Source organism: Passer montanus, unplaced genomic scaffold (assembly GCF_014805655.1).
Source record: "Passer montanus isolate IOZ18808 unplaced genomic scaffold, ASM1480565v1 scaffold19, whole genome shotgun sequence".
NCBI lineage: Eukaryota > Metazoa > Chordata > Aves > Passeriformes > Passeridae > Passer > Passer montanus.
The window spans coordinates 11,731,627-11,752,355 of NW_024366480.1; the positions used below are offsets into that span (position 1 = coordinate 11,731,627).

General features: G+C 40.2%; 1 protein-coding gene across 3 annotated transcripts in view; it reads right to left on the minus strand.

Annotated features, from left to right (window-relative positions):
• Positions 1–1,984: 1,984 nt before the first annotated feature.
• The window catches only part of LOC120500710 (glutenin, high molecular weight subunit PW212-like), a 39,089-nt gene continuing 20,344 nt past the window's right edge, over positions 1,985–20,729 (minus strand). For 2 of the 3 annotated variants that reach the window (XM_039705938.1, XM_039705939.1), the window contains exons 4-6: positions 18,168–18,325; positions 13,480–13,592; positions 7,241–8,851 (exon numbers count right to left, since the gene is read on the minus strand). In XM_039705938.1, coding sequence (XP_039561872.1) covers positions 8,282–8,851; positions 13,480–13,592; positions 18,168–18,325 — 841 coding nt within the window. In that variant the 3' untranslated portion in view covers positions 7,241–8,281. Of the gene's footprint in view, positions 2,421–7,240; positions 8,852–13,479; positions 13,593–18,167; positions 18,326–20,729 lie in introns of those variants that run through there. The other variant, XM_039705941.1, reaches the window with a different exon arrangement.

Consider the following 20,729-nt stretch of genomic DNA (forward strand, 5'->3'; position numbering starts at 1 on the left):
AGTCAGAGTAAAACAGGTGTCATAGATGGGGATAGCAATGAGTAAATAATAGCTGATTTCAGTGCAGCAGGATTTAAAACCACAGACCTGGTAATCAGAGCTGCTTGAAACGGGAGCTTAGATTGAACCTGCTACAAGTTGCCAAAAAAATAAAGTAAAAAGGAGAAAAACAGAAGAAGAAGAAAGCTCAAGTAGTAACTGAAGACATTGCCAAAGAGCTCACCTGCTCACCTCAGCTCATGAAAGGTGCTCAAAAGGAGAGAGGAACTCTTCCCATCATTACCACATCATAAGTCAAACACATGGGAAAGAGCCCAGCTTAAGGCAGGACTTATTCCCAAGGAAGGACATCCTTAGTGCCAACTTGCTGTTTCCAGGCCCCACGCCACTGTGACTGGTGTGTCCCAAGTGGATGTTCTCCCTCCAGGGACTGGTGGAGCATTTTCTACAATTGGAGGCTGCAGCACAGAGACCCTGCCTTAGCGAGTGAGGAGCAGGGACAGAGGTGACAGCAGCAGCCTTAGCATGGCAGCTCACCCTGCAGGGGAGCCCAGCACCCTCAGGAACTGGAGCTTGGAAGAACCATTTATTAAAATAGAATAGTTTGAGTTAAAGGGTTAAATGATGTAAGGAAGGGACTTTCAAGAACATCCAGTTTCAACCCTTTTGCCATGGGGAAGGACACCTTCCACTAGACCAGGCTGCTCAGGGCCCCATCCATCTTGTCATTGGACACTTCCAGGGATGGGGCATGGACAGGTGACAGCTGATATGCTTACCTGTCCAAGGCTCGAGCCAGCCTGACACAGGACAGCCCCTGACACTGAATCCTGCAATTTGCTGCTGCTTCTCTGAGTCATCTGAGTAAATTGGAGACTACAGGGAGAACTTGTGCCCCTTCTGTCTGATCTTAAGCAATCAGCATCTGCAAAGGAAAGTGTAAGTGCTGCTCTGTGAGACCCTAATGTACACTTGCTGCTACATTTACTGCAATCCCATTTTGTGCTGGCCTCACTTTCTATTTACAGTAAGCCAGCAGTACATTTCCTCAGTTATTCCAAGTAGGATTACAGCAGCTCAGAGACTTCAGGATGGCTCAGTGCCCCCACTGCAACAGGGGCTCCTGCAAACCAGAACAAAAGGGGCTTACAAGCAGCAGACCAACAGCTGCCAAAGCCAGCTAGCCCAGAGCCCTTACCAGCTCAAAGGGGTGACATTGGGCATCCTGCTCTGCACCAAGAGGCTGAACAAAACCTTCCAGCTGGGAAAGGCAGTCAAGTACAGAAGCATCATGGAAGACTTAGAAGTGTATGGCCCCATGCCTGACTGGATAAATGGATGGGAGGAAGAATAAACTAAGAGTAGCAGAGAAAGTAAATAGCAAAGGGGAAAAGCAATGTTAAAAGGGGGTCTAGTGATGGGGCAGTGAAACAGTTTAGCAAATTCTACAAACCCATGCTCTTGACAGTGGGAAAAGGAGGTGTAAGTTTTAGAGAGGCAGATTTAAATGTATAAGTACTTCTCCTGATTTATAAATGGGTGAGGGAGACCTGATGTTCAAGATTGTCTTCACATGCTTCACTGCTTGTTTTCCATGCACATAAATACTGATCAGTTAAGCAGAGGTTCTCCTTTTCTGCTTTAGAAAACCAGAACAGTGTCACTCTAAGTCCTGCAGCTATTAAGATGGGTGATAGCACAGGAGTTGAGGTGGTGCAGTCAAGAGATAAGGTGTACAGATACACCAAGGAACAAATACCTGGCTCTAGCTCTCAGTGGACAGCAAAACATGGAGAAGGAAATTTAAAAAGTAAAACAAATACTGCCACAAGGGAGTCCATCTCTTTTCAGGTTTTTTTTTTTCTTCTCAAAGCTTAAGCTCCTGAAATGTTACATTTATATAACTTCTTACACATTTAAAGTTTTCTGATGCCAGCAACAGTTTAAATGCCCTGAAACATATCTTAAAATATAACTTGAAGCAAAACTCAAGATTCATTTGGGTTTTGATTGATAATATATTTACATTATAATGTATTTATTTATAACTCATTTTGTAAAGGGTTTCATAACAGTACCTAAATGGTTTCAATTATCCAGGCTGATGTTATAGTGTTTTAATATAATTTTATTTCAATTATGTTTTATTTGTTTCAATATAATTTGATTATTTCTGGATTATAATAATTTCTGGGTGCTTCATATGTGAAATTAGTAGATAGAATAATTTCAGTATCAGCCTCAGAGGCTACTTAGTGGGTTTAAGTAAAGTAAGCCAAGACCAAAAAGGTCTTTTTCACAAAGTTAAAGGTGAGAGAAAAAACTCTTTGTCAGCAGAGCTGCCAAGTCTCACACAGCCCTTTCAGCCTCCTTCTTGTCTGGCCAAGGTATCTGTTCAGGCTGGATTTCCCACAGGTCACCTAACAGAAAGACATAGCACTGGGATAAGATTCAAGAATCAGGTCCATAGATTTTATACAGATAAGAGAATTAATTCTTCTGTGAAAGCAGCATGCTTACGTCAGGATACTTTTGGAGGCAAAGCCTTAAAATAGATCTGATTGAGCAGAAGAATCTCTGCTTTTCTCTATTAAATTTATTTCAGCAAACAGAATTCCCAGCAACTCTCAATAAAAGCCTTTATAATTCAGAAAATTGGGGATTTGATTTGGTCTCAGCAGCATTAGGTAAGACCCCATGGCACTGATGGCACCGCCTCCACTTCAATCTGAGCAGTATTTAGCCTTAAGTCAACTTAATTCTGAAAAACACCAATGAACCACAGAACATCCTAAGCTTTAGGTAGCCCTCTACCTAAAAGGGATTTATTAAAAGAAAAACCTTTAACAGGTCTTTGATTCCAGTTCACTATTGACAAGCAGTTGAGCAGATTCTTTGTCTCAGAAAAAGACAAGTGAAACCTCCCATAAACCTTAAAAATGTATTAGAAGCTCAGTGTGATCACCTCTCCCCAACATATTTACTTGTCACAATTTAATGCTTATTCAGTCTTACTGTTTTCTTACTCTACAGCATGAAAGCAGAACTAGGCACCCATCAGCAAATAATAAATGCTGGATTTCTGGCAAAGAGGGATGTAAACTACTGTCTCATACAGGTACACATCTCTCTTTTTTACACTAAGAAACAGAAGGTTCAAAGGGTAGAAAACAGCCAGGCAGCAGTTTAAAGTTGTTTTGTTTTTTGGTTTTTTTTTCATTTCAAAGACAGAATTAGCTAAGTGATTAAAAACAGGACCTGTTTTTCCATCTCTGATCTAAGCACTGACACCCCACATCTTGCAACTTGGATAAGAAAGAACTTTAAATAAAATTTCTAAAAGACGTTGTTAATTTTTCAGCTGATCTTAAAAAGCACTTTTGTTGTTAGAGAATCAAAAGTTGCAGTGGGTGGGTGGGGGGAAGCCCTGGGTGGGCATTCAGTACTTTTTTTAAAAAATTATTTTTTAGAAATTAATTTTTCTTTCATGAGTCAGAAAAGTATGCTCTCATTTAACAGTCTCTTTTAGACTCTTTTTACAAGACTCAATTCAGGTTTCTGCTGCAGAGGCCAGTGACCCAAACCCATGGTTGGAAGCCAGCTTCAGAGGTGTTAAGCCTACACAGTGCTTGGATTTAAGCCCATCTGGGAGTGGTTTTGAGAATAAAACTGTAGAACACAACTACACTAACTTGCTTAGGATTTATGGAGCTCCAGATGTGTCCTTCTGCTTCTAACTCTGAATAGCCACTTCCACAAAGTATTTACCAACATTTAAATATTCCCCAGGACATGGCTTTTTCAACGGGACTACTTATTAAACTTATCTTTCATTCCAACAACTACTTTTAGTTCCAAAACAATATGATGAGAAAAGAAGGGAAGATTTCCTAACAGAGAAAAATCCATAGTTTTCTCTGATCTCTAGAGTGCCATAAGCAAGCTTCCCTCCTGGCTAAGCCTGCAGCTTTGCAGCTGGGGGTCATGGTGACATTGCAAGGAGTGTGGTTCTGTGCATTTTGCCATGTAGAGGATTTGTGAAAGGGTTTTTTTGCCTTTTTTTGTTGTTGTTTGTGCTTGTATTCTGCATAAGCATTTATGAGGAACAACAGCAAGCGTTGCTAAATGTTTTAAATTGAGGGATTATTCCTTCTACCTGCATGCAAGGAAACAGTATAGGACTTCTGCCTTGGTAGTACACTACACCGTAGAAACTGTGGGTAAAAACAGCAGAAAAAAAATCAAATGGAAATGAAATGTTTCAAGAAGGTCAGTTTACTACTCACTCCCCTACAACTTCCTGCTCCTAGCTGAGGGATCAGGCAGGAGGAGTGAAGTGCTCCTGCCTGAAGCTATCACCTTTCCACTGGCTCTCCATGCTGAGGAGGCTGGCATCTTCCTGACACAAAAGGTAGGTAAACAAGGAGCTGGCTCTGCTTTCTTCTGCATATGTAGAAAGTACAAGACTATGCATTGCCCTGATTTTTAAGATTTTTCTAAGCCTTCTGATGTTTAAATTTTTGTAAGAAACTTTCTTACACACTTTCTGTAAATAACTTATTGTTTTGCATTCTTTTATGAAGGAGAAGAAATTTGATGGACTGTTGGTTTGTCCAGCGTCATCGGAGAGGTGGCACTTTCACCTTCCAATCCACTATAATTTTTGGAAACCTATAAATGTTGGGGTCAGAAAATAAACTACCCTTTTTTACCTCGAGAACAGCAGCATGTTTGCATTGTGTTTTTTCATGTCCTATAGTAACAACTATGGAAGGGGAAAGCCAGTTGAACTAACCAATACAATTTTTCATTTGTTTTAACACAGACATATGGCTCTCGTTTAGAGACCCTGACCTGCAAAATGTGTAACATCCAGGAAAAAACTGGCCCATCTGATGCTTAGTGCCTAACAGCCACCATGGTATTCATGTTGAGGTATTTACAGAACATTATTTCCATTGGCTTTGGCATCCTATTTATTAGAATTGCTAGTTTAACCAGCATCTAGTGATGCTTAGTGCCTAACAGCCACCATGGTATTCATGTTGAGGTATTTACAGAACATTATTTCCATTTGCTTTGGCATATTAGAATAGCTAGTTTAACCAGCATCTAGATAAAGGCAGCTGAGACACAGGGAGCCTTCTCCTAACTTGCTTGGAAGTACTTATCATTGCAGTGCAATTAATCATTGAGTACTTACACAAAAAGTCACAGTGGGTAATATTTATTGTAAGTTCTCTCCATCCCAATGTTGTACCATTATTTCAATAACTCAAGTTACATTCAACTAAATTCAATTACAATATAGTAGTAGATTGCATTCATCCAGGAAAAAACTGGCCCATCTGATGCTTAGTGCCTAACAGCCACCATGGTATTCATGTTGAGGTATTTACAGAACATTATTTCCATTGGCTTTGGCATCCTATTTATTAGAATTGCTAGTTTAACCAGCATCTAGTTAAAGGCAGCTGAGACACAGGGAGCCTTCTCCTATCTTGCTTGGAAAGTACTTATCATTGCAGTGCAATTCATCATTGAGTACTTACACAGAAAGTCACAGTGGGTAATATATTTATTGTAAGTTCTCTCCAACCCCAATGTTGTACCATTATTTCAATAACTCAAGTTACATTCAACTAAATTCAATTACAATATAGTAGTAGATTGCATTTCTACATTAACTACTAGTGCTTATAAAGAAAATTACTCAAAGGGAAAAAAAACAACAGGCAAGTTAGAGACCATAAAGAGAAAAAAAAATCATACAAAAAGAACAGCAAATGCAGGGATCATAAAGAGTGAATCAAACTGCCTTCTGGATCTGAATTTCACAGTGTAATTTCCCTACAATAGTCAAAAAGAAGGACAATTGATCTTCTTCAGCACTATAAAGTTTTTCTTTTCAGAAATTCTCTCCCTCTTGTTTTACATCATAAGTGTCTAATAATCAAATATATTTCAATTAATTTGAATAAAAAATAACAAGGAGCAAAAACTTTTGGCTAAAGCAGACCAACAAAATTTAATACTTATTTATTACTTTTATATTCTCCACAACAAAGCTGAAAATGTTATTATTTGAACAGAAGCTTATTTTGGCTTGGTTGTTGTTAGAGACTAAATAGATGAATTTGGTAGATATTTGGTTTCAAGCACTATTCTGAATTGTCAAGATTAATCACAATGATACAACTTAAGTATATTTTTTAACTTAATGTCCCAAAACAAGTTACTCTACTCCCAAGGTAAGTGAAATTAATTACCCTACTATCATTATAATAACCCTAAAACAGAATTACATTTAATTGGAACCTGTACACACTAAATCCCCAAATGTTTACGAGTGCAGGTTCGCCATGCATTTGCTACACTCCAGTGCCATCTGTCTATAAAAAGATAATTAGCATTTTCAATAAGAAGAAATACAGCATGTTGTAAAGTGTATTTGGTCCTAGGCCATTGAATCCACTTCAGTTCTTACAGTGAATGATGCTGCTTTTGGAATGATTTCCTTTCCTGAATTAGGAAAAAAAAACAAAACACCAAACCAAAAGTAAGGAACACTGTGTCCTCAGTGTATATTTGAAGCAAGATTTCCTGAAAAAAAAGAAAACATCCAGAAGGCCTTGATATGGAGATGCTCCCTGATGTGTCAACTCTTAAGTACTCTCCCAAAATAACCTTGTAGGCTTCCTCTAACAATTTAGCTGCCTTTTGAAGACCCCAGAGAAGCTGGGAATAGCTACTCTGGAATTTGCATTTAGAAGACCATTTGGGGACAGCCTTTTCAAAGTCCACAACCTTCAGTGGAGGAACATAAAAATAAATGCTCTGCCAAGCTCTGCAACACAAGGGATCTGACAGACCCCAGTGTGAGTACAAAGCAGGTTCATTAAATGCAGAGCCTTTCCTTTCCTGCCGCACAGTGGCTGGCTGGGGAGGGTTGTTACCCTCCACTCCCTGTGAAAATTGTACAAACACAGCTCTTTGTTTTTTCAAAAGTTTGGTAACAAGTTTTAAAGCAGCCTGATGTTAATTCAACAGAGTTCATCCTGGCCATTCTGCCTAAACGTGTATTCCCACACACCTTGTAGGGAAGCAAAATATGCTTGATGCTGCTACACTTTATGTGTGTGTGGAGGAGGAGGAGGAGCTAAATCTTGGTAACACGCCTTTTTTTAACTGCACACTTTTTTTTTTTCCCCAAGGAAAAAAAAAAAAAAAAGCTGTTAAAATACAAAGTACCCCTTTTCAATTGGAGCAGATAAGGGAAGGAAGGGGTTTTCCACGACCCGCTCCCTTTCCCCGGGCTCGGCGGACGCGCGGGGCTGGCGGCGGCGCTCCCTTCCCGGCGCATCCTGCTCTCCAGCGGTGCCATCTGCTGGTGCCGCTGCCGCGGGCTCCACCGGGAGCATCACCCCGTGCCGGAAGGGCAGCGGGCACACAGCTCTGCTCGGGCCTCGGCCAGCGAAGGGTAAAGCCAGGAAACGTCAGCCCCAGCCAAAACTTCGCTTTAGAAAAGCGCTCTTGTCCCCTGGATCCTCCTCTCAGGGCATTTTACAAAGACAATTCGTTAGATAAAGAAAAGGAGAGGAAGAGGAAAGCAAAGGAAAGTACTTAGTGCTATACCTTGTTCTCTTCCAAAAATGCCATTTCCATAAGTCAGGCAAAATAATTTTCTCATTAAGTATCTACTAGGTCAAAGGAAAGCACATACTTCACAATAGTGGGTTAACAACTAACACCATCTACCTGTTACAGACATGCAATGAATGATCGCGTTGCAATCATGGCTTGGGAGTCACAAATGAGAGCAGCTGTAGGGATTAAGCAAGAAGAGGTGTCTTTAGGCAGTAATCAGTGAGGAGAAGGCAGGCAGGCAAAGGAGAAAAGCTGAAGGCGCAGGCCCAGGGCAGGGGGCGAAGCAGGGCAGAAGGAAACTCAACCAGTGTGCATTTGGGCACCAGAGGTGTCTGGCAACAGCATTTGTATCAATGGGTGACTGCTGAAGGGTCTGATTCTCTAGACCACAGCTCACTTATCTTTGCAGTACATATGCTCACACACACTGATGGTATAGGTTTTGAGTTAGGCATTTCACCATTACAATATTCAGATATTCCCCTCAAATTTTGTTCTGCCTTTTTTAATCAGAATCTAATAAGTTTGTTTCCTACAAAAAATGAATTCACCATACCCACCCCTCTGACCTCAGCCCCACTGTACCTGTTTGCCTTCTCCACCCTCACCAAGTTCACCAAGGACTGCAACAACTTTATCCCAAACTTGTCTGACCAGGTTCAGCATGTTCTGTTGCTTCAGTTTTTTGCAAACTACCATCTGTTATCTTTGCTTTTTCTCGTTCCATTTCCAAGCTTTTCAACACATCTGAACTTACTGGCAGCAGACCAAGTGCTGACTTTGAGCAGATATCTCCAGCTGTAGGAAAAGTCCCATCTGCAGCTTCAGGCTGTCCCTTTGCCTCACTGATTTCTTTTTCTTTAGCTGCAATTGAGGCCTCAGCAGCATTTTCAGATGGTTTATCATCATCTACTGCTGTTGAGGCAAGCTTACAGATTGCAGTAGTTGCTCCTATTTCAGCCTTTGCTACATGGTTTGGGAGGTCTTCACTGCTTTTTTCTCCCACATCTTCTGTCTGTATTTCTTGCTCTTTACTCTCTTCCCTACTACTGGAGCCCACATTGATTGAACACTCACAGTAATAGTAACCAGATTCCTGTTTCTTCTTATGCATGGCACAGAGATCAATTCGACTGAAGACCTCTGTGCCAAAGTGGCTGTCTTCATATTCCTTGTACAGATCCGTACAAATTTTCCTGAAGCCCTATTTATTGAAAGAGCAATAGGACATTATATGTATAATATATGTGCACAAATAAACATGCACTTCAGGAAGGTGTGTCAAGTATTATCTTAACAAAACCCAGCAAAGAAAACACCACCCCCCCCCACCTCACACCCCTGATTAGGATAACATCAACTTCATGTGGTAGTGTTTGAGTTGATACTGAGAAAAGCCAACCATTACAAATTAAGGTTATGGGAAGCTTGACTTTTGCCCAATCCTCTATCTACTCCACCCTCATCAAGAATAAAAAACATGCCAAATATACAAAATCAGATCAATTTAACCTACTATTATTTAAATGCATCCACCTAATTTTAGATACTTCAGGCAAGTTCACAGCCACCATATATAATTATTCTCGATTGCCTTTAGGAGGGATTGCTTGATTTCAGCTAGAGTTTACCTTACTCAGTTTCATCTTAAAGCTGTCTCAACAGACTGAAAAGTTAACCCTTCTCCTTGGTGCTCACTCTCCACAACAGTAGTTAAATTGTGTGCTAAAGACAGGTTAGAAATAGAGTTCATGCACCTTCATCCCTGTGAGCAAAGTAATACGCAAAAGAAATTTAACTCAGTGACTAACTGGGAAAAGAAGGTTTTTCCAGCAAGCCAGAAAACAAAAGCTCAGCAGCTCTTAGATAGCTACCAAGCACTGTCAGTATCTCAATGGCCAAATGCTACAACAGTCATGACCCACAACTGAAAGGGTACACACCTAGAGACGTGTTTTTAAACACTGACGCATTCTTTTCAGACTAGGAAAAGTTACTTCTATTGCCATAACCAAGTCACATGCTTAGAAATCATTGCAATATATGACTGTCAAAACCAAAAATCAGCAGCTTCTCAGAAGGATTTCTTTGCTCTTCTCCCTCTCAAGTTTGGGCACAGCAGCACTAGCTGCCCTGTACAGGTGTCACCAGGGATGGGTGAGAAACCCAACAAATCCATGGTTCCCAGGCCTTCAATTCAGACAGCAACAGGCTGCCAATTTATACAAGGGGCTCCCACAAAGCATTTAACCTATAGCAAACCACATATTCTAGGGGCATACATGGAGATGTAATGAAGGACAGATGAATCATTAAACAACAGAGAATAGTTTCCACCTCTCCTAACCTAATGAGTATGTGAGCTAACAAGGCTCCAAGGAGCTCCTTGCAGCACATTGCCTCCAAGAATTCTCAGACAGTTTGTTCAGACCTGCTCTCGAACACCAGGGGAAGAAAATAGAGAGCCTTTTTTACAAGATTTCTTCCTCATGATGACAGACTTATTAGCAGGTGAATATGTACAGTTCACAGCATGGAGATTATATGGGAGGACAGCCAGAACAGCCAGTGTCACCTGGGTAGAAGCAGATATAAATACCTTCACAACCAAATAGATCAAACCATTAGGCATTGCTGCCTGAGGTGACTAAAACAATTGAAAATTTAAATAACCCAACAGCACACTTTTTCTGTGCCCCAGAGATACCCATGTGTCAGTCAGAGGCAGGCTGTTCAGGAGCCAGGAGCTACGTGTCACCTAAATGCCATGAGGTTCAAGTTCTGCTGAAATGCAGAGACACACTGCGCATGGGCTGGTTTCTGTGTAATCCAGGAGGATAATGGAAACTTGAGTAAGGTCACATCATTGAAGATAACTTATCAAGCAGCCAGAAGAGGGCAGGATTAGGACTGCCCTTCCATTAAAAAGCACCAAATATTTTAATACAAGTATGTGACTTGTTAATACTTGTTAAATAACACATATGCTCCCTCACAACCCAGGGCAGACCACAGCTGGTTCCACACCTGCACCAAGTGAATCTATTTAAAACAACATAAAAGGGAACAACAACATTTTCCACTTTAGCACAGAAGCACTTGATCCACTGCTTTTCTCTGGCAGAGGTGAGATCAGGCAGTGCCCAGCACTAAAGGCTAACAGCCCACACTGTTGCCTGTGTGCTGAAGAAGGCTCTTACTACAAGTAATGAAGTGGATTCTCTTAAGAATCCACTTCCCTTTTGGCTCATTGGAAAGGTAGAGATCAAAACACCTGAAGAACCCATGTTTTTTATTTATGCCAGGGTCACACTGCCCATTTTGAACCTGATCTTCAAACACCACATACTCAGAATAAAAACCACAATCCAAGATCTCTCCAGCCTCTTGACATATTTAGACATACAACTAAAGCCAAAGATGCACAACTTCTTAATGTGAAAGTTTACAGTTGTATCAGTTTTAAAGAGAACCAGCTCCTCTTTCCCCACAAATGAAAACAAAGTCTGTAGCTACACCACCAGTATCATCGCATACCTCATTAACAAAGTATGCTTGAGATATAAAATATAAACTGCCTTAGCAATTACCTCTTAAGTGTCATATAAGAAGCACTTCAACTGTGTGAAATACTTAAACAGCACCCTTTCTATGAGGAAACAGTTATTTATGGCATAAAGAAAGTAATTACAGCCAGTAGATGGCATCATAATAACTTAAGTGATATTTTGTCTTATTCATAGTTTGGAATCTTTTAATGTTTAGGAAGGCTGATTTCTCTTGTGCACTATTTAGGAATGAGGTACTATAAAAGTCATAAATTTCCTCCTTTTTATTTGTACAAGATTTTGAAAGAAATGCAGTAACTGGTCTTACATCTAGGGTTGAGCCTTACTAACCTCAGGGAGATTTGTACATGGACTTAGAGTTCACATGCCCCTAATAATCAGCTCAATATATGGTCCTATTCCAGTTTCACAGTCCTGGTCTGTAAAATAATATTTTTGGAGCAATAGTTTTATTGTGAAAACAAATTTGCACAGAAACAAGTAATGCTTTGTAAGCAAGGGAAGAGCAGTCTAGCTGAAGTTCAGGAAATTTTTTGACATTGTTTTCTGTGAGAACTCCATAGAGAAGATTGATGAATTATTAGCTGGCTGAACAGTGAGGTGGATTGAAAATTGGCTGAACAGCCAGTTCCCTATGGCAGTGATTGGTAGCACAAAGTCTACTTGGAGGCTGGTAACTAGAGATGTATGCAAGGGGCCAATACTGGTTCCAGAACTGTTTAGCATCTTCATTAATCATCTAGATATTGGGGCAGAGTGCACCCTCAGCAACAGCACTAATAAACTGTGAGAAGTGCCTGATTCACTAGAGGGCACTGCCAACCAGAGGTATCCCAATGGGCTGGAGAAATGGAAATAGGAACTTCATGAGGCTGAACAAGAAGCACAAAAGTCAGCCATAGGGGAAGAATGAACCAGCTAACAGTACAGGCTGACAGCTGACTGTGAAGAAGTTTTGTAGAAAAAGGACCTGGAGGTCCTGGTGGACACCAGGCTGACCATGAGCCAGTAGTGTACCCTTGCAACAAGGGCAGCCAGTGGTATCCTGGGCTGCATTAGGAGGAGTGCTGCCAGGACATTGACAGAGATAATTCCCCTCTGCTCAGCACTGGTGAGGCCACACCAAGAATACTGCATCCACTTCTGGGCATACCACGTGATATTCTAACATTCAGAGACCTATACACTTGCATATTTATATATATATATGTACTCAATGAGACGGCATACGTAAATCATGTTACGAGAGACCTATACACTTGCATATTTATATATATACGTACTCAATGAGACGGCATACATAAATCATGTTACACGAGATTAAGCTATATTTAGTGCTAGAGATCAAAAGAGGAGAGCATGCAGGAAATTACAAATTCTATTTTTCAATTTTAAATTTCATAGTAAGAGGAAGTGTGAAAATACTCCAGACAAGAGTCAACAGTAATTCCTATGTGCCTACTGTAGTTTCTTTTGCATTAGACATTGCAGATGCCTCTGCTCATGAAAATCCCTATAGGCAGTACAAAAGAAAGAGCCTCCAGCACAGAACTATCAGTCCTAGCCAACTTTGATTTTATCATGTATACAAAAGGCTAATATCAAGTCAATACAAAGTACTTGAACAAGGTCATTTTCTTCAGCTATTATAGCTTTTTCTGTTTTCTTTTCTGCATGCTCCTCTAGTGTTTCAGGTTTGCAATATATTGACCTCATAAATACAAGTATTATTCCTGGAAACAAGCAGGACAGTATTCCACTGGGAAATGAGCAATCTAATCAGAGTTGTTTTTTACTTTAATTGTTTGTGATAAATCCCATACAATGCTGCAGGAAAGGTTAGAAAAGCACATCACACATTTCTAGTATAAATCAAGGCACCAGCCTGACTTCTAACATGACATTAATCTTGTTCTGAGGTAAATATTAGTCAGAAGACAAATATTGCTCAGAAGCCATCCTGCCCTATGGAAACAGCTTGACATTGTTTTTGTGCAGATTTGACCAGCCATAATGGAAGGGAAGCAATCTGTACTTTACAAGAGCACCATACAGAGTGTTAACAACAGACCTCATTTGTTCCAGTCAGAAATGGACAAACACAACTGGGTTGACCAGCCTACCTACAAGCCTTGTTAAATAAGAGAAGTTATGTTGTTTTCTGGTTGCAATGATTATTGTTTAGGTCCCAAGGACCTCTTTGAAGGAAAAGTAATCACTAGAACTGATCCCAGGAAAAATATTCCTTCACCCAGTTACTTACCCTTCTTCTCAACCTTGATGCTTTAGAGAGCTTCAGGAAAGTCAGATGTGGTTTGAAGCCCTTACTTCCTGAAATGTCAAGATTCATTTCAATAAAGCATTCTTCCACAGCTTCTGGAAAAAGATAATATAAGAAAGAAATAAGTAACAGTAGTGAGGTAAGGAAAAATATTTACAGGGATGTTAGGAAAAAAGCCACTATCCCTGTCTTGCTCAAGACACTTAAAGCACACCCCAGGTAACCAGTTGCTGCACTATCACAGGCAACAGAAAAATTTGAGAAAAGTACTCAAAACCAAAGTTCTGCATAACATACAGACATAAGCTATAAACCTGAGACTGGATCCAAATTTCTGTGTTTGCAGCACAATTTCTTCTGAATTCACAAATCCCCTATCAAGTGGTGAGCTGAAGAAAGCACCTGTCTACAGCAGCCCTGCCAGGAACAAGATGCAGCCACCACCAGTGGCCACAGCTAAAGTCTGTGGCAGAACAGATTCTTCCCAGTTACTGCAAACAGCAACGGGAGAAGCAAAGTGCTTCCAGAAAAAAAAATAAAAATTGTGGCTAGATTCCCAAAACTACTACAGCTCCACATCACTTAAAGCAATTTGGAGGGAACATCACACAAACATAATACTCCTTTCCCAGATACAAATGTGATACAAAGTGTTTATGTTGTTATTGGCTCAAAAACTTCAGTCACATATTTATAAATCCATAAGGTTTTATCCTTCATAGCAAAAAAGTGTCTGTAACTCCAGGATTTACATTCTTCAAGGCCTTTCATCTAAGTATTTTAATAACAAGTCAAACCAAGCTGAACTTTTCTTGGTTTTCATGGACTTCAGGGATGCAGAGTCTCGAGTATAACAAGGTAAGGTTTGCATGAGGCAGAACCCTACACATCTGGGAAAACCAGAAGATGTTTTGTTCAACAGTTGTGCTTAAACAATGAGAAGTCATTCCAAAATTATGCTTAAAGCTTTGGTTAAGGCTGGAGTACTCTCCAGAATGTTCTTACTGACAGAGATCTCTATACCTTAAAAAAAAAATAAAAAAATCAGCACTTTAAAATGGAAACCTGCAGCATTTGTAGCTCTTCCAGTCAGATCCCCCCAATCTTGACACCCATTTTTGTTACTGCTTAATTGCTTAGGCACCAAAAGAAGGTTCAATGTTGAAACTGCTATGTAAAAAATAGCATATTACATACCAGATAAGTGCCTTTTTTGAAATCCCTCTGCTTCCATTTTGTTTATCCACCTATCAGGAAGTTTAACTACATGTGTGTTCACTAGCTTGTCATATGCATTTGTATCAAGGCCAATTTGCTGGCTTGGAGTTTAGCTAATTAAAAGTTTAAAATGTTTCTTCTCAGAGTATTTATGAAGTTACAGCAGCTGTGGCTGTCTGATCACTTTGCCAAGGCAACTGTTTTTTATATTTTCCATCTGGAAAACACAAAGAATAGGATCCAGTTGTCCAAACAAGCATCTAATGTCCTTTTAGGTGCCCTACAGGATGCCCACCTGGCCTCCAGCTGCTGCTGCAGAAGGTACAGCCTGGCTGTAGGTCTGCTGTGAGTGCTGCAAATACTTTAGGACATCTGAAAACAGTCCTAGGTGGTTATGGTTAGGTATCAAACATCCCCTCAAGTGCCCCTGGTACTTTGTCAAATAGAACACATTAACATGAAAAATTTCTGCATATTAAGTCTTTTTGTTCCCGCGTCAGTTGGTCAAAGCACAGCAAGCCCCAGAGAAAACCACAGCAGAAGAATGTATAAGCTCCTTCTAGAAAAATAAGCCCTTCCCCATTCATTATCCAGCATGCAACCTCCCCTAGCTGTGTAATGAGAAACCAGGTAGATATTAACCTAAGAAAGAAAATCTGAAAATAACATCTCCTCTTGGTTACCACCCAGCCTCCAGAACAGCAGGAAGGGGTTCTTACTAGAAGGTGAATGTCTTAGTGCCATGAGCAGACTTTCATAAGAAAAACAGATGATGGAATAAAGGTCAAGGCAGGCCATCACCTTTGAGAATCAGTGTAGGAACAAGGCTCCTGGATAGTGTGCCCTGTCCATGCCAGGTTGGCACTCCATTTTCCAGACACTGTCTTCTCTAGCTCACATGAAAAATGTGCTACAAAAGTTCCAAGACATCTTAAGCAGTATCTTTTCTCCAAAGTGGATGAGGTCACTAGCAGCAAGATAAAGCCAGGAGCACTCAGAATTTGCCACTTAACTGTAGCTAATTGATCTAAAGATAGGTTAACTCTCCACTTTGAAATGGAAGTCCATGATACAGTAACAAAAGCAGATGGAGGGCCAGTCACCTGGCCAATGTCAGGAATACTTCAGAGGCTAAAAAACTTTATTAGAGCAGGCAGAACTCAAACTTGCTGACAAACCATCAATAAGACCATGATGAGGCAGAGACAGCTGACAGGAGTGTCTTGACCTTTGCCAGCCAAATCATTGGCCCATCAGGCTGCTCAAAAAAACAGCATTTAAAATTCACACCTAGCTCATGACAACCAAAAATATTGACTAAAATGTAAGGGGGAAAAAAAACCCTATTTATTGTATAACAATTAATTCAATTGCTTTGCTGAGAGAAGGGGACACAAAAACCCATCTCTTTAGAGATGTCATTGAAAGGATAGACTTTGATGCATATTTGCATAATTCCCAGACTCATTAAGTTCTAGAAATGGTCAGAAGTTATGCAGAATAGAACAAGACTGGAAGCTACAACTCTCTGAATAGCAAAATCATTGTTAACGGAGTTAACAGCTAACTAACATTGAAAACTGGCAGCTTGTCTCCCAGTCAAGGAATTATTTCAGGCAATCAGTGAACAATCATATCACATTAAAACCACAAGAACTGGCAGAATATTCCCAGGGCTTGCAATCAAAATTTTTCTCCTCTATCTAATTAAGGGGTTCAGATCAGAAGCTAGATATTAGGTTTCCTAAACCCTGAAGATACAGGCTATCCAGGCAGAGAACATGAAGGATCTGCCACCCACTATTGCAACGGCTTTTAGAGCTAACGCAGGTCCAAGATGATATTTAAAGAGCATCATAGCACAGATTCTGCAGAACCAAAATTAAACACTTCTGATGGTGATAAAATAGCATGATAAAGATTGACCTTGTATGGTATGACTCATTGGGAACACAATTCTCAGTTAAGCAAGACAATGAGACCAGGGAAAACCAGTCACTGCCAGATGAGGAGTGAGGTACTCGTTTCTGTAACTTTCAGGAATGAGCAAAGAGCCAAGGCAGTGCTGTCAAAACAGTCAAATCAGGCATCAAAAGATTCAATCAGGCCCTTACTTCAATGGCATAGAATTGTATATATATATTGTAGACAGGCGTGTACTAAATACGATCCTACAGGAAACTGCATCATATGTCTTCTACTTTGTTAACTTCCAGACTATTTCCAGTTAAAGCCTTGAGAAGAAGCAGTTTGTACATGAGCAAGTTGGTTGAGGTTGTAATCCTAATAATTAGGGACAACACCAGAAAAGCACAGCTGTTTTGAGTCAAAATTAGCTTTGGGATGGATGGAACAAGAAGAGAAGGCCAGAGTCAAGCAAGAAGTAATGGATAGTCAAGTTGCTAATTTTACACAGCTGAGGCAAAGAAGCTGTTCATAAAAGGCATCCCCTGTCTAATTACAACACTGACTACTTAAGAGGTAAAATAAACAGGGAGATAAGAGAGCAGAACTATAATATCAAATCTGAGAACTGGAGGAGGTCAGAAACAGCATCAACAAAAAGAAAAACAGACTGCTCTGAGAATCATAGTCTTTGAAGTGTACACAGTGTCTTTGTATTACATGACTCTGAGAAGCATTAGTTGAACTACACTTCCTTTTTGCTTAGTATGGAAATAGCAAGGAAAAATAATGTATATTGATTATTTCTGTTCTGTTGGAAGGGAAGCCCAGGACACAGATTAGGTTCTGCATTGCAAGCTAAAGCGGGTCCTAAAAGCAGGACTGGGTAGGGAGAACGAAGAGAGCATCAAGCCCTTCTGAAACTTTACTCAGATGCAGGTAAGCAGACCAAAAATCTGGAACATGTCATAAACCCTTCAGTACTTTGGGAAATTATAGCAGAGGACAAGCTATTCTTACACTTCTGTTTTCATCTTCTACAGTGGAAGCAAAAGACTGATTTTCTGGTGCTGTATACACACATGCAGACAAATACTGATTTTTGTCACCTCCCACCCCAGAGGCACTTATGATTTCATGCATACTCCAGTTTAAAGGGAGTTTTTTTATACTCAGCTGGGGCCAACACTTAATAGGCTTTCAGATTATTAGAATGAGCAGAGCCTCAGCTAGAGGTGTCACTTTGAACACTGCACACCTCAGGCCTGTGAGATTCCAGCTGCAGAGCAGGTTAAGTTAGGTGTGTAATCTTCACCTGAATGTCTGTGCATCTCACCTGCTCCATGTTAGCACAACCTATTTTAGGCCTAATGCTCTGCAGGATGCCAACTGTTGCCTTCATATTTAACAAGTAAGAAAGAGAGGAGATGAGAGGAATGGCAGCACACCACAGCCATGCACAACAGCTTGGGCCAGTGCTTACAGGAGCTGGTGGACTCTACAAACTGGTTTATCACAAGCGCTAGAGAATGAGGTTTTGTACTTACTTGCAATTCTGTTAAGCATTTTCTGGTCTTCCTCCAACATTTTCACATATAGCACTTGGTTATTAAACTCTCCAATGCCATGGAATGTCAAATTAAGGTCTTTACCCTGCAAGATGTCTTCCACTTTAGTCTTGCTTTGCTTCAGTGCCAGAACAGCCCTTAAAAGTAATCAATACATAAATGCTCAAAGTTATTGTTTTTTACATATGGAAAGATTGTTTTATTTTTATTGCCAGCCAATATACCTGATTTTGACCACTCTGCAGCACTATGCAGAGTATCACAGGCACACTACTTCATTGCTAATTATTTTGTAAAAGTTAGAAGATTAAATAAACTACATCTTTCACTTCAACCTTAGCTTATGCATTAGAAGTGAGTTTTGTCAGGAAAGTGGACATTAAAAATACTAACATTCCAGAAAAGCTATGAATATATGCTGCTGAAGAGTCAAAACAGAACTTATATTTGTGTCCTGTAGTTTAAAACTTTATCACTGTCATTTCCAACTGGTTGACTAATTTTATTCTTAAACTAAAACAAATTCATTCTCCCACCTGAAGCACAATTGGAATTTTTCTCCATTATATCCTCCTATTCCAGGCTAATTAAAAAGTATCAAATTGATCTCAGCTCTGCATCCCATGTTAATAAAGTTTAGATATGCACCTTGCTGCACACAAATCTCAAAAAAGTGAATTATCCAAAGACATTAATACTTCAAATTAAAATATTTTTCTTAAAGACACAGGAAGAGTATAACAGTTAAATTTCTAAATCTAGACACCAAGCATTCCAACAACTTAACACCTGCTGAAGTTTTACAAGTGCCCTTCTTTGCCCTGGTGTTGAGGAAGGGGAATTCTGTCAGTTTTCAAACTGAATTTGACCAAAAGCCTTCTACTAAGGCTTCACACTTCTAACAAACTTCATCATGGCTTAGGACTGCAGGATACCATCCCATAGGTTTCTGGGCCTCCTGCAGCCCCATTTACTTTATCATTACATTTAGAACAAGTTTTGACTGCATTCATTCCACTCTTCAAAAATCTTGGGCCTGTGTAACATACAAATAGAAACCAGGCAGTAAAACCCACATAGCACAAACTAATGCCCTTTGGAAAGTGTTTAATGCATATGGAGGCCACTTTAGACAACATTATGAGCAGTCCTCACCACTACATTAGAGTTATTTCAGCTATAATGGTGTAAGAGCAGCTTCTTTCCAAGAGTCATGAAGACTCAGCGATAAAGATGTAGCAAGGACAGGACTGAAGTTGGAAAGAGTGAATTCTTTGCAGAGGGTTTTGAATTTTCCACCTTAACAAGCATGGCTAATCTAGCCCTTCATTTAAGTTCATAATGTCCAAGCAAAAATTAAATACTACTAAGACAACTTCTCCCATCAAACGGTTTCTGTTGCAAGGGATCTTAAATATCATCTAGTTCCAACCTTCCTGCCTTGGGTAGGGACATCTTCCAGCAGACCAGGTTATTCAAAGCCCCATCCAGACTGCTTGAATATTCCACAAATTCTTTCTGTTCAGGGCCTCACTATAGTAAAGAATTTCTTATTAGTATCTAATCTAAACCTGCATTTTTTCAGCTTGAAGCCATTCCCCCTTGTCCTATGGCAATGTAAAAAGTTCTGCTCCAGCTCCTGCCCTTAGATTTGAAGATGCCTCCCTCCCACTGCGAGGGGCTGGGCCAGCTGTATCAGCAGGACTGCTGGTTTAAAAAGTGAGAAAGAGTTAAGCTCAAGGCAGTCTTTCAAATGCTGCACAGAGCAGGAGCCATTTGAACTACAGCCTCATTTAGAGGAGCTATGGATGCAGGTAAAAGATACAGGATAAAAAACATTTGGCAAGGCAGATCTGCTTTTCATTAGGTATGTCCATTATTTTTACATTACAGACACACATCCACTCTTAAGTTCATTAACACTACTTAGCTCCACTCACCTCCCTAACCAATTGATTCCCATTTTGATTGCTGCTCTCATCTAGCTTGCTATCCTCTTGGACATCAGCCTGCCCAGTCAGCAGCACTGGCACAGGGTTTTATTACTGAATTACTCTGCACTGCCTTCTGCATGTCTCCTTAGCCCATATAACTCTCCTATTTTTTTTCCCTTCAGACCCTAAAAGTCTCTGGAGTGAAAATATAAAACAGGTAATTTTAAAATAAGACACATACAAGCCTGTGATATGCATCTTAATCATGCTTAACAGATGCTGCCTGTATGGGCAGAAGAGGTTTTTTTCTAGTCATATTGGGTTTTTTGACACCTTTCCAGCTAGGCATTCTGCTTTACACCCAAGCAGAGCCTGTGTGACACTCATATGGTGTTGAGGCCTGTTTTTCATTCCTGTGCTAACACGTGCCAGGGCCCCTGGAGAAAAGGCTGTTCTCACCAGGTTCCCACCTTTACCACATGATGCCTTTCCTTTCTGCCTCCTTATATCAAGGAGTTCCAGGTTTCCCAGTGTTGTACAGTAAGATAAGGCTTAGAGAAAAAACTGTAGCAGACTGGCATTATTTTCTGGACATTTCTATCAATTC